General features: G+C 46.9%; 1 protein-coding gene across 2 annotated transcripts in view; it reads right to left on the reverse strand.

The window, feature by feature from the left end:
- The window catches only part of ANXA3 (annexin A3), an 87,785-nt gene extending 64,147 nt beyond the window's left edge, over nt 1-23,638 (reverse strand). Inside the window, exons 1-2 of one of the 2 annotated variants that reach the window (XM_063919574.1) lie at nt 23,481-23,638; nt 18,619-18,650 (exon numbers count right to left, since the gene is read on the reverse strand). In XM_063919574.1, coding sequence (XP_063775644.1) covers nt 18,619-18,633 — 15 coding nt within the window. In that variant the 5' untranslated portion in view covers nt 18,634-18,650; nt 23,481-23,638. Of the gene's footprint in view, nt 1-18,618; nt 18,651-23,369; nt 23,425-23,480 lie in introns of those variants that run through there. The other variant, XM_063919577.1, reaches the window with a different exon arrangement.
- Between the last annotated feature and the right edge of the window lie 1,904 nt (nt 23,639-25,542).

Genomic DNA, 25,542 nt, shown 5'->3' on the forward strand with positions numbered 1-25,542 from the left:
GAAGAGACGTTTCCAGGCTCGTCCATACTCCCTGGAAGTTTCTTCCTTGTGTGACTGCTCCCCAGCCTCTCAGGCTGGCGTCCGTGGTCACCAGGATCCAATCCTGTATGCCGAATCTGCGGCCCTCCAATAGATGAGCACTCTGCAACCACCACAGAAGAGACACCCTTGTCCTTGGAGACAGGGTTATCCGTAGGTGCATCTGAAGATGCGACCCTGACCATTTGTCCAACAGATCCCTTTGGAAAATTCTTGCGTGGAATCTGCCGAATGGAATCGCTTCGTAAGAAGCCACCATTTTTCCCAGGACTCTTGTGCATTGATGTACAGACACCTTTCCTGGTTTTAGGAGGTTCCTGACAAGCTCGGATAACTCCTTGGCTTTTTCCTCCGGGAGAAAAACCTTTTTCTGAACCGTGTCCAGAATCATCCCTAGGAACAGCAGACGAGTTGTCGGCATTAACTGGGATTTTGGAATATTCAGAATCCACCCGTGCTGTTTTAGCACTTCTTGAGACAGTGCTAATCCCATCTCTAGCTGTTCTCTGGACCTCGCCCTTATTAGGAGATCGTCCAAGTATGGGATAATTAATACGCCTTTTCTTCGAAGAAGAATCATCATCTCGGCCATTACCTTTGTAAAGATCCGAGGTGCCGTGGACAATCCGAACGGCAGCGTCTGAAACTGATAGTGACAGTTTTGTACAACGAACCTGAGGTACCCCTGGTGTGAGGGGTAAATTGGAACGTGGAGATACGCATCCTTGATGTCCAAGGATACCATAAAGTTCCCCTCTTCCAGGTTCGCTATCACTGCTCTGAGTGACTCCATTTTGAACTTGAACTTCTTTATGTACAGGTTCAAGGACTTCAGATTTAGAATAGGCCTTACCGAGCCATCCGGCTTCTGTACCACAAAAAGAGTGGAATAATACCCCTTCCCTTGTTGCAGAAGAGGTACCTTGACTATCACCTGCTGAGAGTACAGCTTGTGAATGGCTTCCAACACCGTCTCCCTTTCGGAGGGGGACGTTGGTAAAGCAGACCTCAGGAAACGGCGAGGTGGATCTGTCTCTAATTCCAACCTGTATCCCTGAGATATTATCTGCAGGATCCAGGGATCTACTTGCGAGTGAGCCCACTGCGCGCTGTAATTTTTGAGACGACCGCCCACCGTCCCCGAGTCCGCTTGAGAAGCCCCAGCGTCATGCTGAGGCTTTTGTAGAAGCCGGGGAGGGCTTCTGATCCTGGGAAGGAGCTGCGTGTTGCTGTCTCTTCCCTCGACCTTTGCCTCGTGGCAAATATGAATAGCCCTTTGCTCTCTTATTTTTAAAGGAACGAAAGGGCTGCGGTTGAAAAGTCGGTGCCTTTTTCTGTTGGGGAGTGACTTGAGGTAGAAAGGTGGATTTCCCGGCTGTAGCCGTGGCCACCAAATCTGATAGACCGACTCCAAATAACTCCTCCCCCTTATACGGCAAAACTTCCATATGCCGTTTTGAATCCGCATCGCCTGTCCACTGTCGCGTCCATAAAGCTCTTCTGGCCGAAATGGACATAGCACTTACCCGTGATGCCAGTGTGCATATATCCCTCTGTGCATCACGCATATAAAGAAATGCATCCTTTATTTGTTCTAACGACAGTAGAATATTGTCCCTGTCCAGGGTATCAATATTTTCAATCAGGGATTCTGACCAAACTACCCCCGCACTGCCCATCCAGGCAGTTGCTACAGCTGGTCGTAGTATAACACCTGCATGTGTGTATATACTTTTTTGGATATTTTCCATCCTCCTATCTGATGGATCTTTAAGTGCGGCCGTCTCAGGAGAGGGTAACGCCACTTGTTTAGATAAGCGTGTTAGCGCCTTGTCCACCCTAGGAGGTGTTTCCCAGCGCTCCCTAACCTCTGGCGGGAAAGGGTATAATGCCAATAATTTCTTTGAAATTATCAGCTTTTTATCAGGGGCAACCCACGCTTCATTACACACGTCATTTAGTTCTTCTGATTCAGGAAAAACTATAGGTAGTTTTTTCATACCCCACATAATACCCTGTTTAGTGGTACCTGTAGTATCAGCTAAATGTAACGCCTCCTTCATTGCCAAAATCATATAACGTGTGGCCCTACTGGAAAATACGGTTGATTCGTCACCGTCACCACTGGAGTCATCGCCTGTGTCTGGGTCTGTGTCGACCGACTGAGGCAAAGGGCGTTTCACAGCCCCTGACGGTGTTTGAGTCGCCTGGACAGGCACTAATTGATTGTCCGGCCGTCTCATGTCGTCAAACGACTGCTTTAGCGTGTTGACACTATCCCGTAGTTCCATAAATAAAGGCATCCATTCTGGTGTCGACCCCCTAGGAGGTGACATCCCCATATTTGGCAATTGCTCCGCCTCCACACCAATATCGTCCTCATACATGTCGACACACACGTACCGACACACAGCAGACACACAGGGAATGCTCCTAATGAAGACAGGACCCACTAGCCCTTTGGGGAGACAGAGGGAGAGTTTGCCAGCACACACCAAAAGCGCTATATATATATCAGGGATAGCCTTATAATAAGTGCTCCCCTATAGCTGCTTTGTTATATAAAAATATCGCCATAAATTTGCCCCCCCTCTCTGTTTTACCCTGTTTCTGTAGTGCAGTGCAGGGGAGAGACCTGGGAGCCGTCCTGACCAGCGGAGCTGTGAGAGGAAATGGCGCCGTGTGCTGAGGAGATAGGCCCCGCCCCTTTTCCGGCGGGCTCGTCTCCCGCTATTTTGAGAAATCAGGCAGGGGTTAAATATCTCCATATAGCCTCTAGGGCTATATGTGAGGTATTTTTAGCCTTTATAGGTACTCATTTTGCCTCCCAGGGCGCCCCCCTCCCAGCGCCCTGCACCCTCAGTGACTGCCGTGTGAAGTGTGCTGAGAGGAAAATGGCGCACAGCTGCAGTGCTGTGCGCTACCTTTAGAAGACTGCAGGAGTCTTCAGCCGCCGATTCTGGACCTCTTCTGTCTTCAGCATCTGCAAGGGGGCCGGCGGCGCGGCTCCGGTGACCATCCAGGCTGTACCTGTGATCGTCCCTCTGGAGCTTGATGTCCAGTAGCCAAGAAGCCAATCCATCCTGCACGCAGGTGAGTTGACTCCTTCTCCCCTCAGTCCCTCGCTGCAGTGATCCTGTTGCCAGCAGGAATCACTGTAACATAAAAAACCTAGCTAAACTTTCTCTAAGCAGCTCTTTAGGAGAGCCACCTAGATTGCACCCTTCTCGGCCGGGCACAAAAATCTAACTGGAGTCTGGAGGAGGGTCATAGGGGGAGGAGCCAGTGCACACCACCTGATCGGAAAAGCTTTACTTTTTGTGCCCTGTCTCCTGCGGAGCCGCTATTCCCCATGGTCCTTTCAGGAACCCCAGCATCCACTAGGACGATAGAGAAATATAACTTTATATACTTAAGAGTCATCAACAAACAAATCTGACGAAGGAAAATGGAGCTGGTGGCGGCGCTGCAGGCTGCGGTGCCTGCTGCATATCCAGACTGGCTCTGGTGCCTGTCACCAATTTACAGTACATCGCATGGCTGCAATAAAATGTTGGATTTATCGTAAAGCATGAGAGCACCACAATTAAAGTTTATAAAGTCATAGAATTAATTTTCAGGACAAATTCTGATCTTAAATAAATGCATTAGAGGAAACAAAAAATAAAAGTGCACATCCTCACTCCACTCCACCCTAAACATGTACCAGGAAGTACTGATAAATGCTTTCACAAAAGATTTTCAGTGCTGTCACATTCCAGCGTCTTCCTATGAAGGCAGTCAGCCAGAATATTACAGTACACACTTCACTGATCTATTGTCCAGCATATCCCGGTTATTTGGAACACAAAGAACAAGACCGATATACAGAATTACAGATCTCACAGGTTATATAACCATGTTGTAACATCAACATTTATAACCATGTATCATCAACATTTTCCTTTGTTCAAACAACTAAATAAAAATGGGATTATGTGTGGGGGGGGTTTTAAACTCACTAGTATACAGTATATACTGCTGCATGCCCACAGTAACTGTAGCTAGCTTATGAAGACATGTGTCATGTGAACTTTAACAACCCTTTCTGGTGCCAATTTTCTAATTAACCAGCAGCACAACTGGTTCTATTACAGTGTAGCTATGAAGTCAAACCTTATAAAGGCTTTTACTACCTGTTGTTACTGTTCAGAGATCTATTGTGCTTTGTGGCTAAATTTCGATAAGGAATTAAATATTGACATAATTATTTTTGTATTGCAATAGAAACCACAACTTTTACACCACCCAAAAGGTAAGAGCCAAAATAATCAGAGGAGACGTACAACATCCGGGAAAGTATTTAAGGGCTTCTATTTAGGTGCAGATTATTAGATCTAAACTAAAAAGGTCTAGAGTCAATAGGTCAATGGTAAACATGCATTAGGTCGACAGGGTCAAAATGTCAACATAGAATAGGTAGACAGTAGAAAATGTTGACATTCAAAAGGCTGACATGGAAATTGTCGACACACAAAAAGGTAAACACAAATATTTTATTATTTTTGGGGGTATTGTCTGCCACAAACAAGCCCCATGTCGCATGGCTTGCTATGCGTCGTGCAAGTTGCCTCGCTCTGCTACTGCTGCGCTCGGCACAGGTTACTATTCCCAATCGAAGTTCATGTGATTGGTCAAGTATGAAAAAGTTTGAGGGGAAAAAAAAAAAAAAAAAAGAAGTTTTCAAAAATTGTCGACCATATGTGTATTGACCATTGTCATGTCGACCTTCTGACCCTGTTGACCTTTTGAACTTTCTACCTTTTACATGTTGACCTTTTGACCCTGTAAACCTAATGCATGTCTACCATTAGTGGTCGACCTATTGACTGTAGACCTTTTTAGTGTAGCGCTATAGACTGGATACTTTCTATAGACACTTTTTTTTTTATAAATGATCCCAATGTCATTTAGTGCTAAAAAAGTGCAAAAAAATAAAAAATAAAAAGATACATAGGTTGAAATGAAATTGTTCTTAGTACCAAACCATGCTGTGTGTGTAATTTTAACTTTTAGGTACCATCCCAAAAGTAGCCTCCCAAGTCCCTATTAAGACAGTGGCCATAAGAAATCAACAGCAGTGTCGTCCAAACAGATTAGAGATCTAATGGTGGCTACATGCTCCAATACCGGACAATTCAAGGAATATTACAGTGTCTGGCCTGTAACCCCCATAATGCTGTATTATTGGGAATGTTGGTAAAAGCAATTACACTGGACAGTAAGAGGTGATGGGATCAGCTCATGAAGTCACCAACAAAATACCACTTAAGCCAGCCACACACTTTGTCAGACAATCCGACTGTACTGTATGACTGGGCGATTCCAAGAATTAGGATTTCCATGAACTGTTTATTGTCATGATGTAGAGTACACTGAATGAAATCAGAAGACTGATGGTAGGACAGATTGAACACGTATGAAAATCAAAACTTTCAATCACAATCGTGTTTTGCCATTTTTCAGGAGTGGACAATCGTTCATGGACAGACACTGAAATGATAATCATTTATAACTATTGTACATTGGTTGGAGAAATTTAGTATGGCCCGCTTTTTGCTTCCTTGTAGATGTCAAATGAAATTAGACAGACACCTTGGGGTAAATGTAATAGGGTGCGAGAAGCCGGTTTTGCCTTGTAAAGGATTGCCACTAGTGTTTTTGGAAACTTGATGAATCATTTCTCCCCTTCAGGACGACACTAGTTGAGTACCCACTGGCATGTCCATTGTTACACATACAAATATACTGCCCTCCCATATTCCGGGAAAATGTCAGTTTCTAAAAAAACAAAAATTTATTTATAGATCTGTACATATTTATTAACACAAGCGGAAGATGCCGTCACCTGAAAAAAACTGGACATTTAGTGCATGGCTGCCAGCAGGGAAGGAACCCTCTATTTTATTGTCCTGGGCCCGGACATCAGGGGGCCGGCAGACAGTCAAAGAGACAGGGTCAGCGCTGACGGCATTTAAAAGGTGGTGCTGGCCGTGAGCCAATCAGAGCTCACGGAGTGGCAGACAATCAGGAGCGGCAGCTCCTTATTGGCTGCCGACCATGCCAAGTTCCCTTCTTAGTAGCAGAGATGCCCACATGCCAAACTCACACGCAGAAGCATCCCTGCTTCCGCGTCCCATAATCTTCTAGGACTTGCCTCCTAAGGTGCAACTGTAAACTCCTGCATTTAGGGGTTGTAAAAGAAAATAAGATTTTACTTACCGGTAAATCTATTTCTCGTAGTCCGTAGTGGATGCTGGGGACTCCGTAAGGACCATGGGGAATAGACGGGCTCCGCAGGAGACAGGGCACTTTAAGAAAGAATTTGGATTCTGGTGTGCTCTGGCTCCTCCCTCTATGTCCCTCCTCCAGACCTCAGTTAGAGAAACTGTGCCCGGAAGAGCGGACAGTACAAGGAAAGGATTTTGGAATCCAGGGCAAGACTCATACCAGCCACACCGTATAACTTGTGATAAACTTACCCAGTTAACAGTATGAACAACAACGGAGCATCAGTTCAACCCTGATGTAACCATAACATAACCCTTATTTAAGCAATAACTATATACAAGTATTGCAGAAGAAGTCCGCACTTGGGACGGGCGCCCAGCATCCACTACGGACTACGAGAAATAGATTTACCGGTAAGTAAAATCTTATTTTCTCTAACGTCCTAGTGGATGCTGGGGACTCCGTAAGGACCATGGGGATTATACCAAAGCTCCCAAACGGGCGGGAGAGTGCGGATGACTCTGCAGCACCGAATAAGCAAACACAAGGTCCTCTTCAGCCAGGGTATCAAACTTGTAGAACTTTGCAAAAGTGTTCGAACCTGACCAAGTAGCTGCTCGGCAAAGCTGTAATGCCGAGACCCCTCGGGCAGCCGCCCAAGAAGAGCCCACCTTCCTTGTGGAGTGGGCTTTTACGGATTTTGGCAGCGGCAATCCAGCCGCAGAATGAGCCTGCTGAATCGTGTTACAAATCCAGCGAGCAATAGTTTGCTTTGAAGCAGGAGCACCCAGCTTGTTGGATGCATACAGGATAAACAGCGACTCAGTTTTCCTGACTCTAGCCGTTCTGGCTACATAAACCTTCAAAGCCCTGACCACATCTAGTAACTCGGAATCCTCCAAGTCACGAGTAGCCACAGGCACCACAATAGGTTGGTTCATATGAAAAGATGACACCACTTTTGGCAGAAATTGTGGACGGGTCCGCAATTCCGCCCTGTCCATATGGAAAACCAGATAGGGGCTTTTATGTGACAAAGCCGCTAATTCTGACACACGCCTAGCTGAAGCCAAGGCTAATAGCATGACCACCTTCCACGTGAGAAATTTTAACTCCACGGTTTTAAGTGGCTCAAACCAGTGTGACTTCAGGAAACTCAACACCACGTTAAGATCCCAAGGTGCCACTGGAGGCACAAAAGGGGGCTGAATATGCAGCACTCCCTTTACAAACGTCTGAACTTCAGGCAGAGAAGCCAGTTCTTTTTTAAAGAAAATAGACAGGGCCGAAATCTGGACCTTAATGGAACCCAATTTTAGGCCCAAAGTCACTCCCTCCTGTAGGAAGTGAAGGAAACGGCCCAGCTGGAATTCCTCCGTGGGGGCATTCCTGGCCTCACACCAAGCAACATATTTTCGCCATATACGGTGATAATGTTTAGCCATCACGTACTTCCTAGCCTTTATCAGCGTAGGAATAACCTCATCTGGAATGCCTTTTTCTGCTAGGATCCTGCGTTCAACCGCCATGCCATCAAACGCAGCCGCGGTAAGTCTTGGAACAGACAGGGCCCCTGTTGCAACAAGTCCTGTCTTAGAGGCAGAGGCCACGGGTCCTCTGTGAGCATTTCTTGCAGATCTGGATACCAAGTCCTTCTTGGCCAATCCGGAACAATGAGTATTGTTCTCACTCCTCTTTTTCTTATGATTCTCAGCACCTTGGGTATGAGAGGAAGAGGAGGAAATACATAACACCCACGGTGTCACTAGTGCGTCTACAGCTAGTGCCTGAGGGTCTCTTGACCTGGCGCAATACCTCTGTAGCTTTTTGTTGAGGCGGGATGCCATCATGTCCACCTGTAGCAGTTCCCACCGACTTGCAATCTGCGTGAAGACTTCTTGATGAAGTCCCCACTCTCCCGGGTGGAGGACCTGCCTGCTGAGGAAGTCTGCTTCCCAGTTGTCCACTCCCGGAATGAACACTGCTGACAGTGCGCTTACGTGATTCTCCGCCCAGCGAAGAATTCTGGTGGCTTCCGCCATCGCCACCCTGCTCCTTGTGCCTCCTTGGCGGTTTACATGAGCCACTGCGGTGATGTTGTCTGACTGATTCAGAACAGATTGGTCGCGAAGCAGGGGCTCCGGTTGACGTAGGGCGTTGTATATGGCCCTTAGTTCCAGGATATTGATGTGAAGGCAAGTCTCCTGACTTGACCACAGACCTTGGAAATTTCTTCCCTATGTGACTGCCCCCCACCCTCGGAGGCTTGCATCCGTGGTCACCAGGACCCAGTCCTGAATGCCGAATCTGCGGCCCTCGAGAAGGTGAGCACTCTGCAGCCACCACAGGAGAGACATCCTGGCCCTGGGGGATAGGGTGATCAGCCAATGCATCTGAAGATGTGATCCGGACCACTTGTCCAACAGATCCCATTGAAAGGTCCTCGCATGGAACCTGCCGAAGGGAATGGCCTCGTATGATGCCACCATCTTTCCCAGGACTCGCGTGCAGTGATGCACCGACACCTGTTTTGGTTTTAATAGGTCTCTGACCAGTGTCATGAGCTCCTGAGCCTTCTCCATCGGGAGATAAACCCTCTTCTGGTCTGTGTCCAGAATCATGCCCAGGAAGGGCAGACGAGTCGTAGGAATCAACTGCGACTTTGGAATATTTAGAATCCAGCCGTGCTGTTGTAACACTTCCCGAGAGCGTGCTACGCTGATCAGCAACTGCTCTCTGGACCTCACCTTTATGAGGAGATCGTCCAAGTATGGGATAATTGTGACCCCTTGCTTTCGCAGGAGCGCCATCATTTCCGCCATTACCTTGGTAAATATTCTCGGTGCCGTGGAGAGACCAAACGGTAACGTCTGGAATTAGTAATGACAATCCTGTACCACAAATCTGAGGTACGCCTGATGAGGTGGATAAATGGGGACATGAAGGTATGCATCCTTTATGTCCAGAGACACCAAAAAATCCCCCCCTTCCAGGCTTGCGATGACCGCTCTGAGCGATTCCATCTTGAACTTGAACCTTTTCAGGTATATGTTCAGGGTTTTAAATTTAATATGGGTCTGACCGAACCGTCCGGTTTCGGTACCACAAACATGGTCGAATAATAACCCTTTCCTTGTTGAAGGAGGGGAACCTTGACCACCACCTGCTGAAGATACAATTTGTGAATTGCAGCTAACACTATTTCCCTCTCTAGGGGGGGAAGCTGGCAGGGCCGATTTGAGGTATCGGTTAGGGGGCATCTCCTCGAATTCCAGCTTGTATCCCTGAGACACAATCTCTATTGCCCAGGGATCCACCTGGGAGTGAACCCACTTGTAGCTGAAATTTCGGAGACGCGCCCCCACCGGGCCTAGCTCCGCCTGTGGAGCCCCAGCGTCATGCGGTGGATTTAGTGGAAGCCGGGGAGGACTTCTGTTCCTGGGAACTAGCTGTGTTGTTTAGCTTCTTTCCTCTGCCCCTGCCTCTGGCAAGAAAGGACGCACCTCGGACTTTCTTGCCTTTTTGTGAACGAAAGGACTGCATTTGGTAATACGGTGCTTTCTTAGGTTGTGAGGGAACATATGGCAAAAAATTTGACTTTCCAGCAGTAGCTGTGGAGACCAGGTCCGAGAGACCCTCCCCAAACAATTCCTCACCCTTGTAAGGTAAAACCTCCATGTGCCTTTTTGAGTCGGCATCGCCTGTCCATTGCCGAGTCCACAGGACCCTTCTGGCAGAAATTGACATTGCATTTATTCTAGAGCCCAGTAGGCTAATGTCTCTTTGAGCATCTCTCATATATAGAACAGCGTCTTTTATATGCCCCAGGGTCATCAATATAGTATTCTTGTCCAAGGTATCAAGTTCCTCAGATAAGGTATCCGTCCATGCTGCTACAGCACTACATACTCAGGCCGACGCAATTGCCGGCCTTAGTAAGGTACCTGAATGTGTATAAATGGACTTCAGGGTACCCTCTTGCTTTCTATCCGCAGCATCTTTTAGGGTGGCCGTATCCTGTGACGGCAGGGCTACCCTCTTGGATAAGCGTGTTAGAGCTTTGTCCACCCTAGGGGAGGATTCCCAGCGTAACCTGTCCGTTGGCGGCAAAGGATACGCCATAAGCATCAGTTTGGAAATCTGCAGTTTTTTATCTGGAGATTCCCAAGCCTTTTCACATAACTCATTTAGCTCATGTGAAGGGGAAAGGTCACCACCTGCCTTTTTTCCCCATACATATGAACCCTCGTCAGGGACTGGGGTTTCCTCTGTGATGTGCAACACCTCCTTCATTGCTATAATCATATAACGGATGGCTTTAGCCAATTTAGGCTGTAGCTTTGCATCATCGTAATCGACACTGGAGTCAGAATCCGTGTCGGTATCTGTGTCAACAATTTGGGATAGTGGGCGCTTCTGAGACCCAGACGGCCTCTGCGACATAGGATCAGGCATGGGCTGAGACCCCAACTGTCCTAAGGTTTCAGCTTTATCCAACCTTTTATGCAAGGAATTAACATTATCATTTAAAACCTTCCACATATCCATCCAATCAGGTGTCGGCGCCGTCGGCTGAGACACCACATTCATTTGCTCCCGTTCTGCTTCCACATAGCCTTCCTCGTCAAACATGTCGACACAAGCGTACCGACACCACACACACACAGGGGATGCTCTTTTTGAAGACAGTTCCCCCACAAGGCCCTTTGGAGAGACAGAGAGAGTATGCCAGCACACACCCCAGCGATATATGTCCCAGGAATCACACAGTAACTTAGTGTTAACCCAGTAGCTGCTGTATATACTGTTTTTGCGCCTAATTTATGTGCCCCCCCTCTCTTTTTACCCTCTTCTACCGTGAATCTGCAGGGGAGAGCCTGGGGAGCTTCCTCTCAGCGGAGCTGTGGAGAAAAAATGGCGCGGGTGAGTGCTGAGGAAGAAGCCCCGCCCCCTCAGCGGCGGGCTTCTGTCCCGCGTTTCTGTACAATATAATGGCGGGGGCTCATGCATATATACAGTACCCAACTGTATATATGCCCAACTTTTGCCAAGAGGTCCTTATTGCTGCCCAGGGCGCCCCCCACCCCCCCCTGCGCCCTACAGTGACCGGAGTATGTAGATGTAGTGTGGGAGCAATGGCGCACAGCTGCAGTGCTGTGCGCTACCTCAGTTTGAAGACTGGAGTCTTCTGCCGCCGATTTTGAAGTCTTCTTGCTTCTTTCACCCGGCTTCTGTCTTCCGGCTCTGCGAGGGAGACGGCGGCGCGGCTCCGGGATCGGACGACAAAGGGTGAGATCCTGTGTACGATCCCTCTGGAGCTAATGGTGTCCAGTAGCCTAAGAAGCAGGACCTATCTTCAGAGAGTAGGGCTGCTTCTCTCCCCTCAGTCCCACGATGCAGGGAGTCTGTTGCCAGCAGATCTCCCTGAAAATAAAAAAACCTAACAAAATACTTTTATAGCAAGCTCAGGAGAGCTCACTAAGTAGCACCCAGCTCGTCCGGGCACATATTCAAACTGAGGTCTGGAAGAGGGACATAGAGGGAGGAGCCAGAGCACACCAGAATCCAAATTCTTTCTTAAAGTGCCCTGTCTCCTGCAGAGCCCGTCTATTCCCCATGGTCCTTACGGAGTCCCCAGCATCCACTAGGACGTTAGAGAAAGAATAATACAAGAGCACTTTTAAGAAGGGGGGTGGGGGGAGGAATCGACTGTTTATATACATTACAGATAACTTTAATAAGACATACACTATTAAAATCACTCTTATTTTTCTTTTTTATTATCTTATTACTTCACGAGAGCATACCACCAGCACAAAGTAATATTATTTCTATAGATGGGGTCGTTGATGCAGCTGGCTGAACAGTATCATGAGCCCTGACTTTCTTCCAAATGTTCAGTTAGATGGGACAGAAGGGGTTTACTGCCCACAAGCAAATATTTGTTTATGGAGTGCTAGTTTACATGCACAATGCAAAAGTAATTATGAAGTAGATCCAGTTCTCCTGGTGTATCCTGATATCAGAGGCATATGTTTATCTGCAAAATCGGAATACACTTGATGCTAAAGCACTGCGCAAGCTCAACACTTTAGTATTAAAACATATACTCTAATCCTGCTAGTCTGGTGGTGGGCATTGTTTGGCTCCTGATTGGCAGCCGAATACGAGCTCCTATTGGCTTGCAGCCAGCACCACATTTGAAATGCCCTCACTCACGAAATAGCTGCCCACAGGTCGCTGCTGGGCAAGGAGGTCAGGGTACCTGCTGCTGTGTCTTGGAGGCTTAAGCAGAAGCTTCACTTCAGTTGTCTGGCTAGTGACTCCGCCCCTGCCCTCTCCAATTGGCTGCGCTGGATAACACATGCACGGAAGTGCATGTGACCGACTCCTGCTTGCCCTGCATGATGTATGCTGCTCTGCCTCTGGTAGGGACTGTCACTGCACCAGTACAGGGGGAGGTGTGACCAGCAGCAACTGAGGAGCTGGTAAGAGAGATCTCCACATCTGCTCCCAGCCACACATATATTGAAGATAAATATTCAGAACCACTGCCACCTATCTTCTCAATTCGCTGCCACACAGCCAAAGGATTATTTATTGTCAACATCACACCCCCACATACACAATAATAGGATTTTAATACCTACCGGTAAATCCTTTTCTCTTAGTCCGTAGAGGATGCTGGGGATGCTTCAAGAACCATGGGGTATAGACAGGATCCGCAGGAGACATGGGCACTTTAAGACTTTGAATGGGTGTGAACTGGCTCCTCCCTCTATGCCCCTCCTCCAGACTCCAGTTATAGGAACTGTGCCCAGGGAGACGGACATTTCGAGGAAAAGGATTTATTGTTAAACTAAGGGTGAGATACATACCAGCTCACACCACAAACACGCCGTACAACATGGCATTAGCAAACTGTCCAGCCAACGGCATGATCAAAATCAGCAACAGGCTGACCATAACCGAAACACAACCTTTGTGTAACACAAGCAATACTATTAAACAAGTACTGCAGATAGTGTCCACACAGGGACGGGCGCCCAGCATCCTCTACAGACTAAGAGAAAAGGATTTACCGGTAGGTATTAAAATCCTATTTTCTCATACGTCCTAGAGGATGCTGGGGATGCTTCAAGAACCATGGGGTTTATACCAAAGCTCTAGAACGGGCGGAAGAGTGCGGATGACTCTGCAGCACCGATTGACCAAACAAGAGGTCCTTCACAGCCAGGGTATCAAACTTGTAAAACTTCGCAAAGGTGCTTGATCCCGACCAAGTAGCAGCTCGGCAAAGCTGTAATGCCGAGACCCCTCGGGCAGCCGCCCCGGATGAGCCCACCTTTCTGGTAGAATGGGCTTTCACCGATTTCGGTAACGGCAATCCTGCCGTAGAATGAGCTTGCTGAATCGTATTATAGATCCAGCGCGCAATAGTCTGCTTGGAAGCAGGAGCCCCAATCTTGTTTGGAGCCCACATGACAAACAAAGCCTCTGTTTTCCTAATCTGCACCGTTCTGGCGACATAGATTTTCAAAGCTCTGACCACATCGAGAAACTTTGATTCCGCCCAGGCGTCAGTAGCCACTGGCACCACAATAGGCTGGTTTACGTGAAATGATGAAACCACTTTTGGCAGAAATTGCTGACGAGTTCTCAACTCCGCTCTATCAGCATGGAAGATTACATAGGGGCTTTTGTGAGACAAAGTCGCCAACTCAGATACCCGGCCTTGCTGATGCCAAGGCCAAGAACATGACTACTTTCCAAGTAAGGAATTTTAACTCAACCTTGCGTAAAGGTTCAAACCAATGAGATTGCAGGAACTGCAATACCACATTAAGATCCCACGGTGCCACAGATGGAGGTTGGATGTGCAGCACGCCTTTCACGAAGGTCTGAACTTCTGGAAGGGAGGACAATTCTTTCTGAAAGAAGATTGACAAAGCCGAAATTTGTACTTTAATAGAGCCCAACTTTAGGCCCGCATCCACACCTGCTTGCAAAAAATGGAGCAAACGCCCCAGCAGAAACTCTTACGTAGGAGCCTTCTTGGATTCACACCAAGACACACATTTCCTCCAAATATGGTGGTAATGCTTTGCCGTTACTTCTTTTCTAGCCTGAAGAAGTGTGGGAATGACTTCACTGGGAATACCCTTCCGGGCTAGGATTTGGCGTTCAACCGCCATGCCGTCAAACGCAGCCACGGTAAGTCTTGATACACGCACGGTCCTTGCTGTAACAGGTCCTCCCATAGAGGAAGAGGCCAGGGATCTTCTATTAGTAATTTCTTGAAGATCTGGATACCAGGCCTTCCTTTGCCAATCTGGAACAATGAGTATTGCCTGAACCCTTGTTCTTCTTACCATCTTTATCACTATTGGAATGAGAGGAAGTGGAGGGAACACATATACCGACGGAAACACCCACGGTGTCACTAGGGCGTCCACCGCTACCGCTTGAGGGTCCCTTGACCTGGAACAATATCTCTGAAGTTTCTTGTTGAGGCGTGATGCCATCATGTCTATTTGAGGAATTCCCCAACGACTTGTCACTTCTGCAAAGACCTCTTGATGAAGACACCACTCTCCTGGATGGAGATCGTGTCTGCTGAGGAAGTCTGCCTCCCAGTTCTCGACTCCTGGAATGAAGACCACTGACAGAGCGCTGGCATGTCTTTCCACCCAGCGAAGAACCTACGTGGCCTCGGCCATTGCCGCTCTGCTCTTTGTTTCGCCCTGGCGGTTTATGTACGCCACTGCTGTTATGTTGTCTGACTGAATCAAGACGGGCAGACCGTGAAGATGTTCCGCTTGCAGAATGCCGTTGTAAATGGCCCTTAATTCCAGAATGTTTATGTTCTGTATTTCCACAGCCTTTTCCACTGGAAGAAAGACTCTCTGTAATTCTGTATCCAGAATCATACCCAGGAACGACAGCCGTGTCGTCGGAACCAATTGTGATTTTTGCAAGTTTAGGAGCCAACCATGTTGTTGCAGAATAGTCAGAGAGAGCGCAACGTTTTTCAGCAATTGCTCCTTGGATCTCGCCTTTATGAGATGATCGTCCAAGTACGGGATAATTGTGATTCCCTGCTTGCGCAGGAGAACCATAATTTCCATCATTACCTTGGTGAAAATCCTCAGAGCCATGGACAGACCAAACGGCAAATTGGTAATGACAATCCTGAACAGCAAACCTCAGGTAAGCCTGATGTGGAGGATATATAGGAACGTGTAAGTAGGCATCCTTTATGTCGACCGACACCATAAAATCCCCTTCCTCCAGACAGGAGATCACTGCTCGGAGAGATTCCATCTTGAATTTCAATTTTTTTAGAAAGAAATTGAGGGATTTTAGATTCAGAATCGGTCTGACATAGCCATCCAGCTTTGGTACCACGAACAGACTCAAATAAAAACCCTCCCCCTGTAGTGACGGGGGTACCATGACAATGACTTAATTTTGACACAGCTTTAGTATCGCAGCGCATATCACCTCCCTTTTCTGGAAGAGAAGCTGGCCAGGCCGATCTGAAAAAAAAAAAACGGTGAGGGGGCACGTCTTGAAACTCTAATTTGTACCCTTGGGTCACTATTCCTAATATCCAAGGATCCAGGGCCGAGCGAGCCCAGACCTAACTGAAGAGTTTGAGACGTGCCCCCACTGGTGCGGACTCCCGCAGAGGAGCCCCAGCGTCACGCGGTGGATTTGGTAGAAGCCGGAGAGGACTTCTGTTCTTGGGAACTTGCCACAGCCTGTGACCTTTTTTCCCTTTCCTCTCGCAGCAAGGAAGGAGGATCCTCGTCCTTTTTTGTATTTATTGGGCCGAAAGGACTGCATCTGATAGTTGGGCGTTTTCTTTTGTTGCGCAGGAACATAAGGTAAAAATGACGACTTACCCACGGTAGCCGTAGATACCAGGTCAGTGAGGCCGTCACCAAACAAGACACTACCGTTAAACGGTAGAGACTCCATAGCCTTCTTTGAGTCAGCATCAGCATTCCACATTGATGAATCCACAATGCCCTTCTAGCCGAGACAGCCATGGTATTGGCCCTTTATCCCAAAAGGCCAATATCCCTTGCAGCTTCTTTTAAATATGCTGCAGCGTCCCTGATATGACCCAGCGTCAAAAGCACGCTATCCCTGTCTAGGGTATCCATCTCAGACGACAAGTTATCTGCCCATTTTTCAATAGCGCTACTCACCCATGCCGAAGCAACGGCAGGCCTGAGTAGCGAACCTGTAGTGACATAAATGGATTTTAGTGTATTTTCCTGCTTACGATCCGCAGGATCCTTTAGGGCTGCTGTGTCCGGAGACGGAAACGCCACCTTCTTGGACAGACGCGATAGAGCTTTGTCCACTGTGGGGGTTGACTCCCACTTTTCCCTGTCCCCCGAGAGGAACGGATATGCCACTGGAATTCTTTTGGGAACCTGTACCTTCTTGTCAGGATTTTCCCAAGCCTTAACAAAAAGAGCGTTCAGTTCATGAGAGGGAGGAAACGTTACCTCAGGTTTTTTCCTTTAAACATACAGACCCTAGTATCAGGAACAGCAGTGTCCTCCGTGATATGTAATACGTCTTATCGCCACAATCATGTACCGAATGCTCTTAGCCAGTTTAGGATTCAATCTGGCATCACTATAGTCGACACTGGAATCAGAGTCCGTGTCGGTATCTGTATCTGCTATCTGGGTAAATGCACGTTTCTGTGACCCCGAAGGGTCTGAGCTTATGACAATGCATCTTCCATGGATTTCCTCCATGTCTGGTTTTTAGACTCTGATTTATCTAATCTCTTAGTCAACCAAGCCACATTTGCATTCAAAACACTCAACATATTTACCCACTCAGCAGTCGGCGGTGCCGACAGGGTCACTCCCACCTCCTTTTCTGTCCCCACTCCGGATTCCTCCTGGGAAGAGCACTCAGCCTCAGACATGTCGACACACACGTACTGACACCTACAAGCACACTGGGCTATAGGGGACAGACCCACAGCGAAGCCTGTTAGAAAGACATAGAGGGAGTTTGCCAGCTCACAACCCGGTACTGAGATCTTACATACAATGCCTCAGACCTCCCTGGTACTTGTACAGCAGTGTGGAGGTCAGGGCCAGTGTCTTTGCTGCTTCTGTGAAGAGAAAATGGCGCTGGTCAGAGCTGTGAGGTCTAAGCCACGCCCCCTCACCTGCGCGCTTCAGTCCCGCTCAAATCTACATAATTATACTGGCGGGGGTCTATATTTAGTGCCTAGGCACTTTTAATATACTTATTTGCCAGTTAAAACTTCAGTATTCATGCTGCCCAGGGCGCCCCCCCTGCGCCCTGCTAGTACCGCTGTGTGTGTGTGGGAGCATGGCGCACAGCGCGACCACTGCACGGTACCTCAACACTGAAGTCTTCTGCCATCACTGAAGTCTTCTTCTCTTCTTTTACTCTTCTGGCTCTGCAAGGGGGGTGACGGCGCGGTTCCGGGAATGAGCAGCTAGGCGCACCAAGTGATCGGACCCTCTGGAGCTAATGGTGTCCAGTAGCCTAAGAAGCAGAGCCTTGAAACTCACAGAATTAGGTCTGCTTCTCTCCCCTCAGTCCCACGATGCAGGGAGCCTGTTGCCAGCAGGTCTCCCTGAACACAAAAAACCTAACAAAAAGTATTTTTTTCTGAGAAACTCTGGAGAGCTCCTCAGTGTGCATCCAGTCTCACTGGGCACAGAATCTAACTGGAGTCTGGAGGAGAGGCATAGAGGGAGGAGCCAGTTCACACCCAAAGTCTTAAAGTGTGCCCATGTCTCCTGCGGATCCTGTCTATACCCCACGGTTCTTGAAGCATCCCCAGCATCCTCTAGGACGTATGAGAAATAAAGAGACACTATAACAAGAAGGGCAGATTTTGATATTCCAAATAGCAGTAACTGACTATATTTTGTAGGGATCCAATTAACCTACCATTATATGTTTGCACTGAGGGAGAAACCCACGTAAGTACAGGGAGAATATACAAACTCCACACAGACAGGGCTGTGGTGAGAATCACACCCATGACCTCAGTGCTGTGCGGGCACTAATGTTGACCAAAACACCATCCGTGACTTATTTTACAAACTGTTAGTGACTACAGCCTTCAGGATTGAGAGAGCCAATAACATCTCAAACATGACTAATGATGAAGAGAACATAAAAAAAAATAAAAAAAAATAAAAAGAAAAGGCTTTCACTCGTTATTTGAACCAATATTTCCCAATGTAACAAAGAGCAAGAGCCCATCCGATTTCAGTTTTCAGTTATACTCACCCATACAAGTGCCATGCTGCTTTAATGGGAATCTATGAAAAGATAAGGATAACAATCAGATTACATTAAGCCATAAAAATGCAACAATAACAAAAATGTATATTGCATAAGGTAAAAGGTAAATCTATGTTGCAGTGGTATCACTCTAAATTAAACATAACTACTTTTAAAGGTTCTCAGCCTTGGGACTTGCCCTAGCTATCTATTGTACATGAATAGCTTTCAGCACTTTGGCCCTCAGGTGCCCTAGTATTAGAAATATATGCATTTACTAGCGGTTTTAACTACTAACAGGCCACACTCATGGGTTCTACCTACTTGCTTAGAGAAGCGGGTGTAGCCAGTGGTGCAAGTAGAAATATTTTCTTAGTGGTACTGAGTGCTGAAAAATGTGCGTGGTCATGTGTTGTGAGGGGCGTGGCCGCATGCTGCTAGTGGGAGTGGCTACATGACACTAGCGACGTGGCCACACGACACAGACCCTTTTTGGGGGGAATCTGGGGTAAGGCTAAAAATATATAGTAATGCCTCCAGTATAATTTAAATATATAGTGATACCTCCAGTATAATAGATAATGATACCTTCAGTATAATAGAAATATATAGTAATGCCTCCAGTATAATTTAAATATATAGTGATACCTCCAGTATAATAGAAATATATAGTAATGCCCCCAATTTAATAATAATATATAGTAATGTCTCCATTACAGCAGGAAAATACAGCCACTGTTGCACTCCCAGTAACCCTGACAAAGTGGGAGAATCCGTTATGCTGCCAAGCATTATGCTCTTGTTGCTTTGTGGCACATTATAATTGTAGTAATGGCAAAGTGTGTGGCAGGTGGTACTGCGTACCCGCTGCCAAATTCTTAAGGATACTCCATACCCGAGCATACCCGCATACTTGCATCGCTGGGTGCAGCAGTCCAAAAAGTAGCCAGGTGCTTAGCTAAAAGTTGCCCCTTTTATCTGTTGTTGCTCGGACCCAGGACGAAGCACTGCTTGATGACACCAGTGCGCCAAGACCACAATGAGGTAATTAAGCTTAGTCCCTTCATGCAAAATACTGCAGAGATGTTTACAAGTCAGAATATAGGGGAGCATTGCAAGTGATCTTTCTCCCACATCCTGACACACACACACACACACTCCGTGTTCCCTCTTTTGAAAGATGGAAAATCACCTCTTTCAAATGATGTGACCTATTAATTTCCACTCCTATGTTACAGAAATCATTATGAAGTCCTGGTACAAGGGAATCTCTCGATCATCCTGGTTTCAATAAAGAATTCCCGATTCACAGATTCTGAATCCCGAAATTATCAGGATCAGCAAGTGAAGAATGCTGTTTTTTGCCAGTTTTCCAAAGGTATTCACCAATATTCCATTGATGTATGGCCTGCATTAGTTACACTCAGAGAGGTATCTAACCTGTAAAGTTTTCAACAGTCTCAATGTTCACTGTGTCTGAAGAACCAGCCCTCACCACCATGTGACTTGGCAACCTTTTGAAATGGAGGGAATAGCTCATCAGTCAGTTCTTTCACCTGAAGAGAGGTAGGTGTACCTGAAATGGGATGTAGTTACTTTGCCGGCAATCGGGATCCCCGGCAGTCAGGATACAGGCGCCGCAAGGGGTTTCGTTGTGCTCGACCCCCTGCCAGCATTCTAGTGGCCAGGATCCCGGTGTCGGTACGCTGACTGCCGGGATCCCGGACGCCGGCATGCCATACCCAACGCCCTGAAACAACTGTTTGCCAAAGTTTATGTAATCAACACTTAGTTTTAAACCTTTAACAGTTTTTGTTTAATCATTTTTCAAAGGTCTGCTGCTCCCCTACCAAACAGATGTAATACACAAGCCAGCTGTGCTTTACAATCATTGACACTGATTTGTTGCTACTGTACCTCCCTTTTATATTGTTTGTTTATTGTTAAACAGCTTAATGATTGCAGCGGTCTACACTGCATAATAATAGAACTCAAGTTGATACATTTATTTTGTTCAAAAAGTCTTAAAATTTTTTTTTTTTAAATCCTAATTCAGATCTGATCCTGTGATCTGATGGTGGCCAGTCCTCTTGTGGCGACTAAGACAGGGCAAGGAGGGCATTAATCAGAGAGGCAGCACAGAGACCAAAGGTAACCTCCACAGTAGAGATTGGGGTATCTGCGCATGTGACCACAATGAGCCGTACACTCCATAGAGCTGGGCTTTATGGAAGAGTGGCCAGAATAAAGCCATTACTTAGTGTTAAAAATAAGAAGGCACGTTTTGAGTTTGCCAAAAGGCATGTGGACGACTCCCCAAATGTATGGAGGAAGGTGCTCTGGTCAGATGAGACTAAAATGTTACTTTTCGGCCACCAAGGAAAACGCTAAGTCTGGCACAAACCCAACACATCCCATCATACCAAGAACACCATCCGCACAGTGAAACATGGTGGTGGCAGCATCATGCTGTGGGGATGTTTTTCAGCAGCAGGGACTGGGAAACAGTTTTGAGTCAAGGGAAAGATGGATGGTGCTAAATACAGGGATATTCTTGAGCAAAACCTGTTTAATACCCCCTTTTCCACTAGCTCCTTAAAAACGGGTAAATGCGCGGGGGCGCGCATTTACCCGTGTTTTTCCCTAGTGGAAAAGGGTCCCGCTGCAAATTCCCGGATCAAGTGATCCGGGAATCCTTCCCGGGTAACTAGCTGGGTTGAACACGTGTTCAACCGGTAAGCTGTCTAGTGTCACCGTTCACAGTGTATGGGAGGGCGGCGCTGGGAGATCATGTGATCTCCCAGCGCCGCCCCTGCTGTGTCACTAGCAGTGTCACCAACCCAGCAATATGCCGGGTTGGTGAGCGCTGTGGGAAAGGGGGCTGTAGCACGGGTCGCAGCCGTGTCAGGCGACACGGCTGTGACCCGTGCTACAGTGGAAAAGGGTCTTCAGTCTGCCTGTGATTTGAGACTGGGACGGAGGTTCATCTTCCAGCAGGACAATGACCCGAAGCATACTGCTAAAGCAATACTCGAGTGGTTTAAGGGGAAACATTTAAATGTGTTGAAATGGCCTAGTCAAAGCCCAGATCTCAATCCAATTGAGAATCTGTCGTCAGACTTGAGGATTGCTGTTCACAAGCTGAAACCATCCAACATGAAGGAGCTGGAGTAGTTTTGCCTTTAGGAAGGGGCAAAAATCTAAAGATGTGGCAAGCTCATAGAGACTTATCCAAAGCGACTTGCAGCTTTAAATGCCGAAAAAGGTGGCTACAAGTACTGACTTTAGGAGGGTGAATAGTTATGCACGCTGAAGTTTTCTGTTATTTTGTCCTATTTGTTGTTTGCTTCACAATAAAAAAAAAACATCTTCAAAGTTGTAGCCATGTTCTATGAACCTTCAAACAATCATTTTAATTCCAGGTTGTGAGGCAACAAAACATGAAAAATGCAAAGAGGGGTGAATACTTTAGCAAGGTATTGTAGAACGCCTATTTAGACTCTTCTTCATATCATCACATATTCTCTGCACCTGTTTATTAGATACTGCCTTACCCACTACACCAGGGGGTATTCAACATTCCACTCTCCAGCTGCCATGGAACTACACATCCCAGCATGCCATACTAGCAAAACTGAGGCAAGGCATACTGGAATTTGCAGTTCCACAGCAGCTGGAGGGCCACATGTTGAATACCCCTGCACTACAACCTCCCTGGTGACGCAATCCCTACTAGGAGTCACTTTTCCTCAGCTCTGCCCTTTCATACTAGAATGAAAGCGCTGATGAGCAGGGCCCTTTTCCTCACATCTATTTATCGTGTGTGACATGTACAGTATGTATGCCCCACTGTCCGGCGCTGCTCATGCTGTGGTGCAATATAATCTCAATTAATCACCAAGTTATGTCAGAAACTTGTGTTGTGCAGCTGCGCACATTGCAGATAATTTCAGGAGAAAAACGTTTTGATTACACGACTGTGGAATGTAAGCAAAAGTGAAAAAGGTTTTCCTGCCCGATAGCCCGTTATGTTAGTGTGGGAAATTCCCCTGTAACATCAATGCTAAACGCGTCTCCCTCAAACGCTGCACGTTAATCCTATATCAGCGAGGAGCTATGGTTTCTTTTCCTTTTTTATCCAGACATTTACTGATATGGTATAACACTTATCAAGTCCAGTTTCATAATAAATCAGTGGTAATTAACAACTAGAAAACGATTGGGAGAAGACAAAACATGTAGTAGTAGTAATAATAATAATAATAATAATAATAATAATAATTTAAATATATATATATATTTATATATAGCGCTCTCACAGGTCAGTTATGAAACAACTGTATAAACCTGTTGAAGCAACACCTGGTGGTGGTTCTCACAAATGGCAGCTGGGACAAAACGGAAAGTATTTGTTACAGTGACCAAAGGATGAGAGTGCTGGACTGTTATAAAGCAGTGTACAATCTTCTTGTGCATAACACGTGTAACTAGCAATGAGCCAACAGGATGTAGTGACACCCACCTCTTGGTGGTAGCGCTTAATGTATTCCATAGGGTGCACAGATTCATCAGTGTAGGTGTACAGCAATGATTAATACATTAGCAAATCAATCAGAGGGAAAAGTTTCTGAATATTTAATGAAACTAAAACTCCACACGCCACAGCTGCTGTAGAACACTTTGATTGTCAATCAATATACAAGTAAAGAATGTCTGCATCAGAACGATACCAGGAATGGGTAACGTCCCTCTCTTACCTGCCACTACAGTCTACTTGTTATAGTGTTACTGCCATCATAGGGAGAAAAAGATAGCAAAGATAAATCCCCATCCCAGCCCGCAGCATCCTCTGCTTATCGGTCACCTACCAGGATAATTTACCAGCGGGAGACAGCGGCTTCTTCTCTCTCTGCCTGGGACAGCAGGAACGTGTAACTAGAAGATTATCTACACAAACCACACCCGAGCTACTTCCCCCGGCTGTGTGTAATGGCCTCTGGGTGGGGAGAGGAGGAGGGCCTGGCAGCACTCCTACTCTCTCTGTCCAGACCCCTCCCCGTCATACTCTGCACTCACATCTCTGCTGCTTAGCTAATGGGATCTAAAGGTTGTCTGTAGTCTGGCCGCTATAATCTGCACTTGTGCAAAATGTGTCAGCTAAAGAAAATAAATGTAAATCGTCAGTGCATATACAAAACAACCAAAACAGTTTTATAGGCCCTACACATTGGGGGTCATACCGAGTTGATCGCTCGCTAGTTATTTTTTGCAGCGCAGCGATCAGATAGTCGCCGCCTATGGGGGAGTGTATTTTCACTTTGCAAGTGTGTGAACGCTTTTGCAGCCGAGCGGTACAAAAAAGTTTTTTGCGGTTTCTGAGTACCTCTGGACTTACTCAGCCGATGTGATCACTTCAGTCTTTTTGGTCCCGGAATTGACGTCAGACACCTGCCCTGCAAACGTTTGGACACGCCTGCATTTTTCCAAACACTCCCAGAAAATGGTCAGTTGACACTCATAAACGCCCTCTTTCTGTCAATCACTTTACGATTGGCTGTGCGAATGGATTATTCGTAAAATCCATCGCTCAGCACCGATTCTCTTCGTACCCGTACGACGCGCCTGCGCATTGCGGTGCATACGCATGCGCAGTTTTGCCGAGTTTTGACCTGATCTCAGCGCTGCAAAAAGTAGCGAGCGATCAACTCGGAATGACCCCCATTAGGCGATATAACTGAATGATATAAACTTTATCGTTCATTAATGAATGAGAACTCGTTCATATCATTCAATGTGTAGGCACCAACGATGAACGATGCGCGGCCCTGCACTCGTTCATCGTTGGTGCCAGGTCACTTATGCATACAAGCCAATATGGACAATCTCGTCCATCCATATTAGCATGCAGCGCTACGGAGCCGGGTGATGGGGGAAAGTGAAGAAACTTCATTCTCCCCGACACCTCCCCTCCGCCGCCGGATCGCCCGTCTGTTGTATCGGCCGTTGGGCAGCTCGGCGGCGGGTCGCCGAATATGTAGGGCCCATAAGGTACATACATATGATTTTGTAGACGATATCGCAAATTATTACCTTCCTGAGTGATATCGTTTACAATATCAACCAGTGTGTGTGCGCGCACTTGAACCCCGCTGTCGTCTGTGCATGCAGCTCAGTCTGACGATATTGTCAGATGCTGCATGTTCGGGCTGGCCGCTGCATGACATCACTGCGATATTGCTAGCGATATCGCACATTGTGTATGCACACTGTTGGCGGCCAGCCTGGGAGGGGAAACACTAGACCAGGGGTGTCAAACTCCTGTCCCTCCGGCTGTTGTGGAACTACACATCCCAGCATGCCTTTCCACAGTTGCAATACTCCCAAATCGAAAATCTGTGGCAGAGCATGCTGGGATGTGTAGTTCAACAACAGCTGGAGGGCTGCAAGTTTGACACCCCTGCACTAGACGATATCGCTTACGTTATAAATGACAAATACACCATGGTTCACAGCCTTCTGGGTACACTCTTACACGATATTATGCCAATTTGTCTGATCCGAGCGAATAGGAACGACAAATCAGCCGCATTGTGCAGCGTGTACGGCTGATTAAGCGCCCCGCAGGGTCGCATGCGAGGTTGTCAGTAGTGAATTTCCCCTTAGGCATGTGCCTTGGTGCAGCACTTGGATGCTTGTTTGTTGGTAGGGTACTGTCAGCCCGAAGTAACTGAAAAATATTTCCACTATACTGTTCCATATGCCATCTTAAATAATGGGTTGGACATGGACAGACTTTCCCTGTAAGCTGTCCTACTGTACTTATTAAATATATGTACGTAATTAAAAAAAATTAAATAAAGTCAGTTAGTGCCTTTTTTATTAATAATATTTTTTTAATGATGTTCTTACCCTGTAACAACCGTTGCCGAG

This window comes from Pseudophryne corroboree, chromosome 1 (assembly GCF_028390025.1).
Source record: "Pseudophryne corroboree isolate aPseCor3 chromosome 1, aPseCor3.hap2, whole genome shotgun sequence".
Classification (NCBI taxonomy): Eukaryota; Metazoa; Chordata; class Amphibia; order Anura; family Myobatrachidae; genus Pseudophryne; species Pseudophryne corroboree.